Source organism: Heliconius melpomene, chromosome 4 (assembly GCF_056956725.1).
Source record: "Heliconius melpomene rosina isolate 202511_hmr_F chromosome 4, ASM5695672v1, whole genome shotgun sequence".
NCBI classification, from domain to species: domain Eukaryota; kingdom Metazoa; phylum Arthropoda; class Insecta; order Lepidoptera; family Nymphalidae; genus Heliconius; species Heliconius melpomene.
This window is the reverse complement of record NC_140392.1, coordinates 6249629-6266971: the sequence shown is the minus strand read 5'-3', so window position 1 is coordinate 6266971 and position 17343 is coordinate 6249629. Positions and strand designations below refer to the sequence as shown.

Below are 17343 nucleotides of genomic sequence, written 5' to 3'. Positions count from 1 at the left end.
AGGCTCCCCTCAGGAAGCGCGAAGGGGAGATCAAATGTGCTTTAATGAAGTAGTATATCGTCTAGACGGCTTTGAAGCACGTATTAAAATGCATACATTTAGCATTTTAATTAATGGCAGTTGTCTAACGAGAGCGTGGCTGAGGTGGGTGACAGTGTATTGTTATGTAAGAACAACTAAAATTATTTGTATTACGTACGATTTAAATAAAATAAGAAATAGAAATAATTTAAATTAATGTCGTTTTCAAGTTTTATAAGTTTAAAATAGGTATAACAGTTACATTTTTCTACTTATTTTACAAAATGAAACATGAAAAGCAATGAACGCTTTAAACTTGGACAAATCCATTTCAAAATATTTTAGTTATTCTTCTAATACTCTCATAATGCGTATTAAATAAAATTACTTAGAATATAATATCTTTTTTTCCAGCTTTATCTGTATCTCGCATGTAATTCGTAGAGGGAATCGAACGCAAAACCTACACAAACAACCCGCGTTTACACTCTTATCACAAATATTCAGTTACCACAAATATAATTAATATTTATACTAAAATACACATATTAAGTATTTTTTTAAAATAACCTATTTTTTATATTTATTAATAGTGCTTAAATAAAACTAAATAGCGTTGCATATCTCCGTATATTATATTGTTAGGCGTCGTAGAGGGTATAATATGAAGTAGAGCAACGCCAACCCTCGCTATCTCGCGGCCTTATAATGTCGTAAAATGTGGTTGCTACGGTTTGTAACTGGGATTTCAAAACTTGAGACAAAAACATCTTGATTTATCTTACTTACACCTGTTTTGTTTTATTTTTTTACTCTAAGTAATCTAGATATTTGCTGGTAAATAGAGAGTCATGAGACGATCTTACCAATATAATGTAAATTAAGTTCACTTTAAAAATGTTTAAAGATATTTTTTTTAATTTCATTACCAGAGTTGTTTTGTATACTAAATTAATCTAATCTAATTAATTATTATAAATTCTAGAGTAACTCTGTCTGTCTGTCTGTGTGTCTTTTACGCTATCAGGGTCAAACCGCAAATTAATTGTGATTAAATACTCATATAGAGATACTTGAGGGTCTCGGGATGAACATAGGATATTTTTTTTTCTCATATTTGTAATATTTTCGATATATACCAATATATTAAAATATTTATTAATTTGACATGCAATTTATTCTGCCATGTTAATAACAACCGTCGCTATGCGACCGTTGCTAAGCAACGATTTGCAAAGTTTGTTGTTAGAAAACGTCACCCAAAATAAGCTTGCTTAACGCATCTCTCTATTGAAAATTGTAAATAATTTCATAAATATTCGAATAGTTCAAGCGGGCGTAGCCGCGTTCGGGTCCACTAGTATTTATATAAATAAAAGTTAAGCTCATAATATAAGTACTTAGTTTAAATACTTATACCACCAATCCATATATCTACTATGTTAATCGCGAAAATTGACTTGCACACCCTTTTCTTTATCCTTTTGCTTCACATTTTAATTCAATTTAGTGGATGAGGGAGAAAAAGTAATCTTCAGGGTTGGGTCGAGACGCTACAGAGAGATTGGAAGTCATCGGCGCAGTATTGGGACGAACTCATATACTTTTACGACTCGGAAAGTTTTTATTCACGGCACAAGAGATTCGCAATCCGCGCAAGCCCTCGCATGTGAACAGTATGCATAAAACACTAAATGTGAATATATTTTTTATAGAAATGCCAGAATCTACACTAAAATATAACATATTTTGATGTAGTTTTAATAAATGTTATGACCTAATAGTTTGTTAAAAGTTTGTTAACTTAAAAGGTTTTACGGCTTTTTTGAAATGATTTTTTCTATAAATATGTGATAGTTACTATTATAATCAAAAAAATCAGCTTCACGCTCTATCCCGCACACAGCACGGTAGGCAGAGGGAACCTAGTGTTAAGACACTCCGTTCCCCACTTTCTGACGGATTCTGGAGGTATTGCGTGTTGAGTGGCATAAAAAACGCCGCGCTTAGCCTCGATACCATAGCGAAGAATAAACATAGATAAATATTTCTCTTCTTCAAGTAGGGATCGAACCCACAACCGTCGCATTACAGTCTTGCCCCTGCTGCGCCACGACGGCCTATCTTGATTTTTCAATTTAATATTTTTTATATTTTGATATATATATATTAGAATTAGGCGGAAATTTAATTAATATCTTTACATATCTTTTACGAACTAAAACACGATTCAAATTACTATTAGACACAACTATGTTTTTAAAGCTTGTATTGTAAGAGAACACATTGTTAAATTTCTATCTACATTTCTCTATTGCGCTCTGAATGTACCACGTATGTGCATTATATTCGCATGGCAATGTAATTATCACATTCTCATAAAGTATGTTTAAATTACTCTTAACCTAAAAACAAGGGAGCACCGGTTGCCGCATCGTACTCGCCCTCGTACCCGCAAACGTTAAATGATATGCCTAATTAAAGCTGTACGGAACCACTGCATGTAACGGTATTATAATAATTAAATGATTCTGTTTGTTTCTTTATTTTAAAAGTTTATTGTGCTGTGGTTCTCCCTGCCTACTCTTCTATATGGAGGATACAGAGTAAAGCTGAAAGAAATATGTTTTTTCTATTGCCATTAAACAAAATTGATTATCTGCAAGCTATTAAAAATTGTTGTTGTTATTCTATAAAACCTTCCAAAAGAAGAAGATATACAATAGTAGTTTTCCTTATTTACTCATATATTGTTTTTACGCTCGAGGTTGCCATATATTGAAACAATATATTCCCAAGAACATAAACATTATTTCCACTAAAATACTACAGTGCCAGTTCATAAGATTGGAACGACGACTTTTTCCGTACTTTGTTAAACTTATGTCAGACGTTTCTGAAAAAGGTTACCGCTTTTGCTTTTAAGATAAAACCTCTCTAAAAGAAAAAGTTTCAGGTGAAATGGTGCCTCAAAAAATTTGTTCAAACCACATTTTTCTTCTAACTTATTCACGGCATTGGGTTTCTTTTCGAATCTACAAATTTACTTCGCTGGTTATATTGTGTTGTCACGGAATTGTGTTTATCTGGGGAAATTTTGTATTGACATATTAAAATATTAGTTATATTATAAGTTTAGATTAAATATGTGTATGTATATTAATCATAATTCCATTTTGAGGTACTCGTGGAGCAACGGCATGGCGTCTAAACAGAAATGTCCTCGTTTTATTTGGGGGAAATAAATTATTTTCATTTTATGGCACGCAGAGTGTCTTAACACTAGGTACCTTCCTGTAAGCGGGATGCAGCGAGAGCTTATTTTTTAACATAATGTATATAGTCATGATGGATGCGAGAAGCCCAAGACCGGGATGGTTGTCGCTTGATGAAGGAGGCCTACGTTCAGCAATGGACAGCGATAAGCTGATTAAAAAAAAAATTGTAATTGTTATAAAAAATATTTTTTATCTATATATTAAACCTTTTCATTCAAATATTACAAAAAAAAAACAATACAAAAATATATATATTTTTTGCATATTTTCAATAATTTCAACGTATTTGCAAATGACATCCATGGAGTTATACCGGGGCGGTCGGGCGTACACAACATGTGGCACCCATTGCTTCACCCATATGTCAGCTGGCGGAAGTTTAATCATAACTCTTGTTGTATACAACTAACTATACACCACTCGGCACTGTATTTACTGGAGCAATTACCGCTACCTGCTCGAGACTGCCAGTTAAGTTTTAGTTTTGAACTGTGTTATGGCCAAAGAAAACTTAAATTTCGTTATGCTTGCCGAAAGTTAGCTATTTTCGAAGCACTCTAAAACTCAAATAGTATGATTGCGAAGTTTTTTACATCTTTAAATGAATTAGTTAGTTGTTACTATAATATTTTTCTTTAAATGACTAAATTAGCTGCATGTCCTTAAGGATTTTCATATATTTTAAGTAAAGGTATTATTTAAATAAAATATTAGCTGTTTACTATTCTCCTCTTTATTCTCATTAAATATGGGGGGCAAATATACCTCGAGTGGGAGCATAATTTTAGATTGCCACGCTTTTATCTAAAAAGCGTCCCTCCGGGTTCCGTATCTAAACATAATGTGAAATGAAATCATTCTCTTCGCGTACATCATACCTTAAGAGGTAGAGAGGTTAGAGAATTATTTATTCATGAACCAGCCTATTGCCAACACGCAATGCGTAATATTGAAATATTCAGTATTTGCATGTGGTACAGAAATCCTAAGTTGATAAGCTGTTGTGAGTTATCGGGATCGGGGATCTCGCTTTATACAGGTTCGTGCGTGACCTGTGTACACGCTGCCGTACTCAAATAGTTTATTGGTAAATAAAAATCTACTCTAATATACATGGAATGGACAGGTATGTCTTATATAATTTCTTCTAAACATCTTTTATATTATATTTCTTCAAGCAGTCATATAGTGCTTGCAATTTTTCAGGGATAAAAAAGGGCCTCTTCCCTATCCAACTGATGTATTATAGCGGTAAAAGCCAGTAGGGCTAACAGTATTAATGTCAAGTTCAAAAAAAAATCTTTTGCATAGGTGTTGCGTCCTGCTACTTAACACGCAATGCCTCCTAAATTTGGTGGAAAGTGGGGAGGAGGAAGTCTTCCAGGTTCCCTCTGCGTAATGCTAATACTGTGATGCTAAAACATATTTTATTATACCACTTTCGACGGAATTAGTAAATGAGGAACGCCAATTTCTTTAACTTAAAACAATATTTAATAGCATATTACTCTATATATTAGTAATGTTTTCTACTTATAATAACTATTATTTAGGACTAACTAAATAATCTAATTAGCGTTAATGCAAAGCTTGAAGGTGCGTTATTGTGAATTGACACAGCTATAAATGTCCACCCCACTTGAATATTCTGCGCGATGTAGACTTTAAATATATCAGTATTTAAAAAACTGAAACTATTGATTTTGTGCATAAAACAAGGCAAAAACGGAGTAAGTTCCTCTTATCACCTGAAAAAAATATATAATATGTAAGATATACAAAAAATAAAAATCAACTTCATGCTATATCACAGCAGGGTAGGCATAGGGAACCTAGCGTTAAGACACTCCGTTCCCCACTTTCCGCCGAATTTTTCGAGGCGTTGCCTGTTGAGTGGAGGAACTCAACGCCGGAGTTTTTTTCCCTTGATGGCACAGCCAAGAAATTAAAATATTAAAAAAAAAAAAATATCCTCGATTGGGGATAGAAACTCACAATCGTCTGGTTAGACCCATACTTTTGTGCCCCTGTGTCATGACGGCCTTAAGATATACAGACATTGTAAAAAAGAAATTAATTTTAATAATATTCATACCAAAAGAAATGTTCCATAAGTGAGCTCGAGCATTTTAAACGCCTTCATGACGAGTGGGCGCTGAGCCTGGGCACAAGCTTGGAGCACCAGCCGTCCGAGATTACGTCGTTGTGGAAATTGAGATGGACATAAGTGCCAGCCGCAATAGAAAATTGAATCCGAAAGCAAGGATGCCTGTTATTGAATCGTAAAACATCATTTATCAGGTATTATAAATATTGTATTTATAGGTGTGGTTTAGATGGTACGAGCGTACATAATAAATAAGTAAAATTGAATAAATTCTTCTAATTTGATATATTTTAAGGTAGAAGAGCATTTAATAATATTTATGAATGACAGTGGTTTTTTTTAAACTTACTACTGGTATTTTTAAATATTTACAAACAATAAATATAATTTTGAGGACAAATAAGACTATAAGGCCAAATACAGTTTTGAGGGTACAAGCGAGTAACTGTAAACGCAACGAGTTCAATTCCCACTCGAGTTAATGTTCTTTAGGAAAAAAAAAAAACATTTTTTTATTCTTCGTTCTGGTGTCGAGTGGAGAAGGAAGTGTCTCAATGCTAGGTTCCCTCTGCCCGCTCTTTTACTTGCGGACTACAGCGTGTAGCTGAAATAAAATATAACTTTCGATCACTAAGGATTTGCTTATTTTATTTTTTGGTACATAATTATTTACCTGATAAGTAATTTCTCCTGCGTTGCAAAGAAATAATCCTAGTAAGAAAAACAAGGCAATAACGAAGAACAATATTTTCATGGCCGCTACAGGTGTGAGCTGATCTGAAAGCTATATAAAAAATGTAATATTATCTATGAAAGCGAAAACAAGATATTATCCATTTTAGTATGATTGACATTAAAAACAGGCCGTCGTCGTGGCACATCGGGTGTGAATGTTACGCGACGGTTGTGGTTTCGATTCCCACTCGAGGAAGTGAAATATTAATTTACGTTTATATTTCCATTTCCTCGCTCTGGTGTCGAGGCAAACCGCGGCGTTGAGTTCTCCCACTCAACACGCAATGCCTCTAGAATTCGGCAGAAAGTGGGGAACGCCGTATCTTGAGACTAGGTTCCCTCTGCCTACATTGCTGTGTGCGGGATAAATCGTGAAGCTGATTTAATTTTGATTTAATTTTTTTAAAAATAAAATTTACTTACTGCTATCTGGAGTAAAAGTGATACCGCTGATCCAGAACTTTGGCATAGTTGTAAAGCCATTACAGTCCCAAATGCTTTGTCAATGTCCTTTGAAATTCTGTTATAAAAATCTATTATAAAGTCTATAATAAAAACATTAATGTAAAAATAAAAAAAAAAGAAGGAAAAACATCTCACGGTGGCTTCGATTATTGGAGTATTACACAATTACTACTTTATTAAAAAACTAGTGGACCAGGACGCGGCTACGCCTGCTTGAACTTAACTTTCGTAAAATTGTATAATATATTTATTTTTATAAGGATGAATATCAAAATATAAGTTCATTTTGGGTGACGTTTTCTTAAAACAACAAAGAAACTTTGCAAACCGTTGCATAGCAACGACGGTTGTTATTAACATGGCAGAATAAATTGCATGTCAAATTAGAAAGTATTTTAATTTATTAGTACATATGTGTAATGTAATATTATATAGCTTATAGCACTTCTGAAGAATGCAGCTTTCATACAAAACAAAAACATAGTAAATCGGACCAGTAGATCCAGAGATCTTAGCGTTCAAACAAACAAACAAACAAACAAACAAACAAACAAACTCTTCCGCTTTATTATATTAGTATAGATACCATGTAAAGTATACAGTGAAAATGTAAGAAAGGTAGAATATGTTTTTAATAGTTAATCGCTGTCCAGGTATTCTTTTATTTATTATCGATGATAATTGATCGATAATCAATATTAGTGTTAGTTTAAAAAAATCACGAAACAAAATATCTGAATAAATATTAAATAAAAAAAATGTTTTACCTTAAAAGTTTCTCGTGCATAATAATGCCATCGATGAGGCCTTTCAACAATTTCTCTCCAGAGCAATTTTCCTGAATATCGAAAGCTTCAAATTCCAGTCTCAGGTTTTCAAAATAGTTTTTAAGCGTTATAAATTTGTATTTATACATAATGAGAATGACTACAGCAAAGCAATCTACGCTTACTATCATAGTTAACATCATCATAAATAGTACCATTGTTATAAATATTCTGGTAATAGTAGCTAGTAAAGAATTATCATCGTAAGATGGGTAATACGTTACAGCAGTAACGAAGTGGGATCCTGGAAAAATTATATTATTATTTATGTTTTTGTTTTTCATTACCTTTCATTATAGACCGAGATCCCAGGGCCCCCAGACCTACGTCATTTTAGCAAAGCTTTAGGTCTGGCAGCTCTGGGATCTTAGGCTATTAGTATATAATGTTATATTTCGTATGTATTGTAAGCCCTTCCTTTTGAAACTCTTTCATGGGATTTCACTTTAATGAAAACCGCACTAAAATCCGCGTAGCTTGTAATATCTAGACATAAGTCAGTGGGCGGTAATTTTAATTTATGCTATGTAAATATTATTTTAAAATTCTGTTGACCGTAGTGTATGGTGTGTTAAAATTTATAAAATCACACGGAATGCCTCAAGAATTCGGCAGAAAATGCGGAACGGAGTGCCTTAACACTAGATTCCCTCTGCCTACCCTCCTGTGTGCGGGATATAGCGTGAAGCTGATTTAATTTTTAATTTAATTTTCTATTATATACCCACCTGTGACCATTTTTCTTACACCCTCAAACACAAAACACGCTGCTGAACCATAAACGGTTATAAAATAAGCGATAACATTGATCTTCATAATATTGTATTTTTCCTTCATTAAATATTCCTCCTCGTGTATCTCACAAACGTTTATCAGATCCTGAATCAATTTTTTTACCAATTTTTTATTCCATATTACTGAGAATATTTTTATCATTACAATTGTATGGCTGACTGCGAACGTCACTGAATCGCTTTTCTCGTCTTCCGGAAAATCACCAATTAGAGCAGCCATTATTTCCAATAAAGTCATTAAACCGTAGACAAGAAATAAAATATAATTAAATATTTTGTAAAGAATAACATCATCGTTTCCTATTTCACTCTCTTCGTACCAAAAATTTCCGGAACCTACTAAAAATATTTTTTTGCAGATTTTTTTTAAAATAAGGTAATCTTTCATTTTTGGATATTGAAAAATGTCTGGATACCACAAATGCTGCTTCAATATTAATTCCAACTGATAATGGCATAATAAGAAAAAGTTTTACTTAATAGTGTAATATGGTGTTTAAATAACAACTTAAAATAGGTTATATGAGCACCATAATATTTTTTTTTGGTTCTGTACTTACAACATATGTATATGTTAGCAAGTTTAAAGTTCTTTTTAACTTTATCTTTACATTAACTATTTCTGAGAACAATTTAATTCCGCTCGTTATAAACTAACTTTTCTTACGAACTTTTAAGTAGAGGTTTTTCTAGTCAAGAAAATGCTAGTCTTATGTTATTAGTATTATTTTTACATTTCTGTTTTAAAATAAATTAGGCTATATATAGAACTACTTATTTGGAGTAACTCTATAGTATTTTTTTAACAATGGTTTCTATTATTTCTTTGCTTATTCCTGAATAAACAGTTTAAAACTTTTCTAATTTGTGAAATAGCGTAAATTATATCTAAATGATAAGTTCACAATGCGAATAAATGAATATTTTATTAGTAGCACACGGCACGGCAAACACCATGCTAGTTTAGCAAATAGTACTTTTATCAAGTTAAATTACTTTAGTTACACGAAATAGAAAACTTTTATATGTATATCTCACTGTTAGCTCTAACCAATTAGATTATGTACGTTTATTTTTTTTGCTATCATATAAATAATTAAGCAATTATTAGTGATTTTTGCTTCAGCAACGGAACAGGCTGAACCTAGTGTTAGGACACTCTGCTTGTCTCATTTCGCTCAATCCTACGAAGGTTTGCGTGTTGAGTGTAGGAACTCCACAACTTGCTTTATGTACCAGAGCGGAGATGTGGCAATTTAAATATAATAATTTTACCTAGTGGAAATCGAATCTACACTTTCTGTTTTTAACTACTAAATTATTTAATTTATTTATTATATTATTTATTAAATTATTAATATCTTACTTATGTTGAAACCATACCGATTGCTGGGAGTCCCAAAGAATATTTAGTGAATAGCAAAATAGATTTCTATTCTTGAGTTTAAAGCACTAATTAGGCACTTCATCTTTCTTTTGACTAGATTCGATTATTCCATTTCATCTAATTAGCCTAATTTAAGATATTTGCCGTACTCTTTTTCTTTATGAAAATGGCCTAGTTTCTATTGAAAACAACCTTATTATGAAAAAACCAGAAAAATCCATGACTTTGTACGCGTTAAGAAAAAGTAGGTCGTATTAATCAAGAAATATCAAAGTTTATGCAGTAATCTCTGTATTGAGGGTTATTCAAATTTATATTTACGTTTAAAAGTGTACAGAATGATGTAAAAAGTAAATCAAAACTAATAAGTTTTTTTTATTATAATTAATTAAATTTATATGTTGTAATTGAGGCCAGTTGTGGTGCAGTTCTATAAGGATGCAATTGTAAAGGCGACAGGTCGCGTGTTCGATTTCTATATTACTAAAAAAAAATATATTTACATTTCTTCTTCGCGGCGTTCACTTCCGTCACTTAATACGCAATGCCTTCTAAATTCGGCGTTAAAGTAGGTAATGGAAATGCCTTAACGGAAACAGATTGTATTATAATAAGTTTCCAGGTTCCCTCTGCTTACCCTGCTATATCCGCAAAACAGCGTTAAACAAAAAAATAACCAAAAAAACCACAACTACATATTGTTACGAAAATGTCGCCAAAACATGTTTCCCAATATGTCCCCAAAAGTAAACAAAGGTACCTTTACTTCACCTATAAATAGGTACACGTTAGTTATTTATACGAGTGCTGACATATTTCGTAGGCCGCCATGTAAATAATAAACACTTTCACGCAAGCACTCAAGACGGTCGGACATTGAATGATGTTCTGCTAATTGCTGGGTAAGCCCTTCCACCCACATTTATTGTGTATTCACCGTCTTAAGTAAATTATAATAAGTATACTTATTTTATACGTAACAAGCAACGAAAATTGTTATATGATGATATACATGTTTTGAGGCCAGTCGTGGCCTAGCACAAAGTGTGACTGTAAAATCGACTGGTTGTGGATTCGATTCGACTCGAGGAAATTAAATATTTATCTAAATTTATATTTTCATTTCTTCGCTCTGGTTGCGAGGCGTGGAGTTTCCACTGAACACGTTCCTCCAAAATTCGGCGGAAAGTGGAGAGCGGAATGTCTTAACACTAGGTCCTGCTGTGTGCGGGATACAGCGTGAAGCTGATTTAATTTTTAATTTATTTAATTTAATTTCCGATAATACATATTTATAGTTTTTTAAGATGTTTTTTGTCTCTCTTAACAATTTGCTTAACAGGCTATTAGCTATTTACACTTTGAGTCGATGTTATGGAATTTGATATTTTTAAGCACTAACGAAGATAATTTAACTAAATACACAACCTATTTACACAACGCGTGTACGTCTGTTTATGCATAATTTAATTAAAATTAATTGGAATAATGTTTTATTGAACATAATGTATTAATGTTACGCATTAGTTTTGTAAGCATTGTTGGTTTTGGTCGAGTGCTCATTACTTAACTAAAACAAAATGTATCGGAATATTCAAATTTATTTAATTATTTAACGTTTATTGTGATAATTATGTCTAATTATATTGTATTGGGGCTGTTGGGGCGTACTGTTACGGCGTATGATTGGAGACGTGGGTTGTGGATTCGATCTCCAATTGGGGAAGTGAAGAGGAAGAACTATATTTAAATTATCTTTATTCCCCCCACTTAGATAGATAAAGCTCGGCGTTAGGTTTCGTTAGTCAACCTTGTGTAAACTAACGAAACTTAACGCCGTGTCTTGAAAATTGACCTTAATAGGGTTGCCCTATTTCATTCTGCAATGCGCAAGCAACCATGAAGCTGCAAAAAAAAACCTTTACAGAAATAAAAATATATTAATTATAGCAGAAAGGGGAAATGTATATTATAAAATTATAAGCAAAGCACAAATTAATACTAAATCTGAAGAGGGATCAGAGAAACGTCTACGTTTCAATTAAACGTATACAAGCTGGGCCTCGAGTTAATGTGACCCGACCTTCGTTTAAATAGGACACGGCTATAGGTATGTGTGACTAAGAGCTACCCATAAATTACTTTAATGTGGAAATTATAAATGTTTTTCAATAATTAATTATTTTATATGAAAAATAGAATATATCGTGCGTTATATTAGGAAATGAAATTCGTTCATAAAGTTTACCGCCTTGAAAATATGGGTAATTATAATTATCTCCGGTTTACCGTTTTTATTGCTTTATGTTTTTTCCCGCATAGAATGAATGAAGAATGAATCGAGACATTACGTACTTCTCCATCCGCTTCAATACGAGACATTTCCATTTTCACGGTCTCGGACGAGTCGGGCTTCAGGATTGTAGGTCAACGGAAAGGATAACTTATAAAAAGTTGACAAACTTAATAGTACGCACAATTTTTTCTTGGTTTTTTTTCTCTTATATATATTTCGATAGCTATTTTTCATACGTGATAAGAGTAGGATAATGAAAGAATGTACGTAAAATTATAAAAAATAGTGAGTTTAATTGTGCTTATAAATAACTATAAATAACGATATTTTTTAATCACGCTATCCCGCACAGAGCAGGTATAGCATATAATAAACTATCTTCAAATAATTTTTCGCATTAAAACCTCAATCCACGTTTTAAGCACTAAAGTAAATGTTAAAACAAGTGAATACTGGTACAGTGTATTTTGATCTCCGGGAAGTAATTGGCATAAGATCGATCCCATAGCGTTCGCAACTTCCCTAATTAGTGTTCGGAACGATCCTAAAAAGTTTCTTAATAAAACTAGCCTCAACTAATAATTGCTTCATCTTAACCGCTATTGCTGGGATAGTTTGTGTTTACTGTTTACTTTATTTTAGATTGATTGTAGGCGTACTAACTTAGTATATGACGGCTACACGCAGGGACTTTAATTAATCTTTAACTGATATTAATTATCCAGTTATATTTTTGTAGTTATGTAATGTTGATAAATATTTTTATTTTATATTTAAAATTTCAAATATTTTTGGGTTAAAAAAAAGATATAAATATTCATATAATATTAGGTGAGTGTAAATTAAAATATTTTACTAAATAAGTAATGTGCGATGCTACTACTAAAAGGTTATAATAAATTATAAATAAATGTAATTATATTTAAACCATGCATCATCTATGACAGAAACAACATAATTTATGTTTGTTAGGAATGCTGTAACTATAAATTATACATTTTAATAGATATTTTAATAAATAAATATATTAATAATAGCGACCCGCCCGCGGCTTCGCCTGCGTGAACTCTGTTATTATTAGTTTCTGTCTCCATGAGTACCTACGTCCTATAAGTGACGTCCATGTAAAGTAGCATTTGTAGTAACGAAGTTTCATACAAACTTTCAACCCCAAAAACAACCCCTTAGAAGTCGAATATTTCAAATTTCCGTCTTAGCGAGCACCTACGTCCTATAAATAACTCCTATGCAAAAATAGAGAATCCTAGCAAAAATGAGATTCCTAGCACGTGTAGTTTCTGAGATTTCGTGATGAGTGAGTGACCTTTCGATTTTATATATATAGATATAAATTCGTCATATAAAGCAAAAGATATTTAAAATATTAATTTCAAATTTAATATATTATGTTGTTCTGATAGATTTAAAGTGTGGTTTCGAAATTAATTTTATCATCTCGACACGCGAGGCGTCAAGCACTTTGCGGGGCGCGTAGTTACCAGTTTCATTATGGATATTATACTATAAAATAAAAAATGCAGTAAAACGTAAAAAATGTAGCGCTAAGGCCAGATGAGAATTCGCAAAATGAAGCTTCGTGTAGAGCGTTTACTAGAATGCCTTATATTTAATAGTTTTTAAATACGCTTTTCATATTGTTATTATAGCGATTATAATGTTTATTTTTAACTAACTTTAAAAAAGGGTTATCACATATTATAGTTTCATATTTATGTAAGTGATATTGTTTGGATTTGGTTACCTTTTATTTGATTAAAATCAGATATAACTATTCCAAGTTAGAGAACGAGTCCAAGTTTAATTAGAATGAATGCAATCGTTTTTGAGATATACTTATATTCAGTTTCTGAAAAGGAAAAGGGAAGTCTCTTATTTAAATTTTAAATAACTTGTAAATAATATGTACATTATTAATAATTTACTGTCCTGACGGTCGTGAGTTTAATCCCCACTCGGGGGAATGAAATATTATTTATTAATATGTATTTTCATTTCTTCACTTTGGCACCAAGATAAAAAGCTCAGAGTTGAATTCCGCCATTCAACACTCGAAAAAAATGATGGAAAGTGAGGAACGGTGTCTTAAAACAAGGTTCCCTCTGCCTACCCTGCTATATGCGGGATTCAACGTGAAGCTCATCAATAATTTATAACAAAGCCTCCAGTTAGCCATAACAATTCTCAAAATCCATTGCTTACAAATGAAACATTAATACATGTTCGTATCGTCTGTTAAATCGCAGTAACGGCTAGTAATTTGGGCGATCGTTAAAAGTTCTACGATCACTGTCCAGTTTATCAGCTCGAAAGCCATTAACGTGGAGCTTCCGATTTCTTTGTATTTCCGTTACTGCTGGATCTCCCCTGGGGGGGGGGGGGGGGGGGGGTTGAGTTTTTATTTGTTTTTAAGCTAGAGCTTGGTAAAATATCGTATATCATTTCTTGATATAGAAAGATTTAAGCAGATATACATTTATGGATTAAATAAGATTTATTCATGTATAATTTTATTATGCTCATACTCAATATATTGGAAGTAATAAACGTATTGTTCATTCGCGTATTGTTTATAATGTAGTTTTTTTATTTAGGAATGATCATATTTAGGTAATCTCTATTTCCCAGGCCTGGTAAAACGAAAAACAACTCGAAAATAGACTCAGAATCCAACGAGGGACCGTTCTAGAAACAAAATGTATATACAATATACATTATATTTTTATGGTATATTTTTAAATAAAGTATATTTATTATTACAATATACATATACGTGGAAGCTGTATTAAAATGTTAAATTTAAATATATGATAAGTAAATATTTTCCTGGAGCGTCTCCGCAAACATTGCGGGTGTCACGTAATCCGGATTTAAAGGATAATCCTCCCTATATCGACCTTTAAGAATGTTCATCTAAAAGTAAAATATTGAAAAAAATATTACAGTTAATAAATCTTGTGTATTTGTATATATTATATCGAATATATTATAATACATACATAAATATACTATATTATTAGGCGTTCAAAATTTTTTTCAGCGTCACGAGTATAGTACATATAGTAAGGCTGGGTTGTGTAGAGAGATATTTTTCTCCGCTTTACAATTTTCAAAATATTTTCTAACCTTGCTTATTTAATACTATTAAGTATAAATGTATAAAGAGATTGGCGGGAAGCGGATGGGTCCGAAGAGCTGAGGATCGAGTGTGGTGGCGAGAATTGGGGAAGGCCTATGTCCAGCAGTGGACAAAAGATGGCTGTTGATGATGATGATAAAGGTATACTCCTTAGAATAGAAGTTAAAAGCCTTATTTCATTTATGTTGATTGTTATAACATATATATTCCATACATTACTGCTATTTGTAATGAATCAAAACTGAATGTAAATACCAACTTGATTAACACTGTTGTTCAAATTCTAACACAATATTTCGTTGTTAGCATAAACTCAGCTTGTTTTGAACTATCCCTTATTTTGCAATGTAAGCAATTGGAATTGGAACTGCAAATCTCTCAGTCTATTAATAATGGAAAAAGGTGTGCCAGGGTCTATTTTGATTAATTTCTTCTAATGAACTTCGCTAAAAGCATTTATAATTCTCAATATCCAGAATGTTTAAATTATGAGAAAGAAAATGTTTTTCGTCATGCTATGTTGAATGTGTTAAAACCGTTAGATTACCAATTTGTAAATATAGATTCCAAAACTACTTCTCTATATCTATATAATGTACATGTTGATTTTAATTTTCCTCTTTACAGCATAACATATTTCTTCTTCTTATTACGTGCATTCTTCTATTTTTTTTACAGTTTCACGCCGAATCCCGCGTGTAGCAGGATAGGCAGAGAGAGCCTATTGTTAAGAAGGCACTTCGCTCTCCACTTTCCGCCGAATCCGTACAACCTCCTTTGTATGTTCACCATACAATGTGATCTTGGCAAAGTGTTTGTGATCAAACATCGTTCGGAACGCCATAATCAAAGAACAGAACAGAAATATGGAAATGTAAGAGTTTAAGTAAATATCTATTGTAAATATTTTTATTTATATTATCTTAATTTTTAATACAATTAATGATAAAACATATTCACTCTCGTTTCATATAAGGTAATGAAATTAAATTTTTAATTTAAAATTTTAAACAATCTTTTCAAAATATTTGGTTTATAAACGGCTCCGCTAACGGGCGGTAATAGCTTGTTTCATTCAGATCCGCGATTAAAAAGCCTGCAAAATATTCGGCCATTTCATTTTTGCGCCCCTAATTTCATATAGCGGATAATCTCTTCAGAATTGTACCACTATCGGTGCATTTCGATTTCGATAGCAAATAATATAGTAAATTGTTTTCAGGTCTGTCGATAATTGTTTCAGTATGGGCTGATTCTCGAATCAGGATTACGGTACTGAAATACAAATTTGCCTTTGTTTGTTGGTAACCAAATCATTTAAATTTAGTTGTAGTTTTAACTGCAGAAAAGAAAAAAATGCAGAAAATTACAGTATAAAACTTGACAAAAAAAATAAATAAATATTGATTAAAAAAAATATATCGAAAAAGTTGTTTAATAATCTCTATTTCTCTCGTAGGTTCTCCATTATTTATTTTCGATTCGCTTCATTCATTCGATTAATTATTTTGGATTCGATATTGGTTTAGTCGATTCGGTTCAGGTATTTTTTGTAATATGCAGTCATTACAGTTATTTTACAAAGAATATTATAAATCCTTACCGAAATCAATAATTTAACATTAAGGCTGTTTCTGAACGAGTAAATTAAATTATTCATTGACATCAACACATATGACTGTCAGTCAATTTTGTTTATTAAAAGAATAATCATGTAGTTCAAGCGGGCGAAGCCGCAGCCTGGCCGCTAGTCTTCAATAAGGTACCTACAGAAGTTTCAGGGTAAGCTGGGTCAGCGTTCGATAGCGTGCTATGGTGGTGTTAACATTGAGGTGTGACTGAGATATTATGTTTTTGCTCACTTTTTGCCTGATTTGTCATAATTATGAAGAATAGAAAAGATTATATTGTAAAGAAATACTATTAAGGTATTTTTAATATTCGTGGTATTTGTATATAAATAGTCCGGTGGGAGGGTTCCGTATAAAGAAAAAAGAGAATTGAAAGGAGAAGATATTGATCTAGCATAAGCTAATAGTATCCCCGTTGATCTGAGTCCACTATACTTACTTATATTATAAAGAAGATAAAAATAAAAAAAAGAATTATAGATATTTCATACAAAAAAATATAGAAAGTTAATTTTATAAGATAATAAGGAAATTCATTTTATAGAAAGTAAGCTTAAGTTTCTAAATTTAATTAATCGCGTAATCTAAATATATAGAGTATTGAGGGCAGAGTATTGTATTAATCGTAGAATTTGGCAATAAGTG

At 32.0% G+C, this 17343-nt stretch overlaps 1 protein-coding gene across 1 annotated transcript; it reads right to left on the bottom strand.

Moving 5' to 3' along the window:
* Positions 1-4894: 4894 nt before the first annotated feature.
* On the bottom strand, positions 4895-8615 carry LOC146539550 (uncharacterized). The gene is made up of 6 exons (XM_085208139.1): positions 8162-8615; positions 7374-7677; positions 6565-6661; positions 6080-6190; positions 5395-5568; positions 4895-5047 (listed from the first exon to the last, which is right to left on the bottom strand). Exons 1-6 carry the CDS (start codon positions 8613-8615, stop codon positions 4994-4996), a joined length of 1194 nt encoding a protein of 397 aa, XP_085064265.1. The 3' UTR covers positions 4895-4993.
* Positions 8616-17343: the final 8728 nt, after the last annotated feature.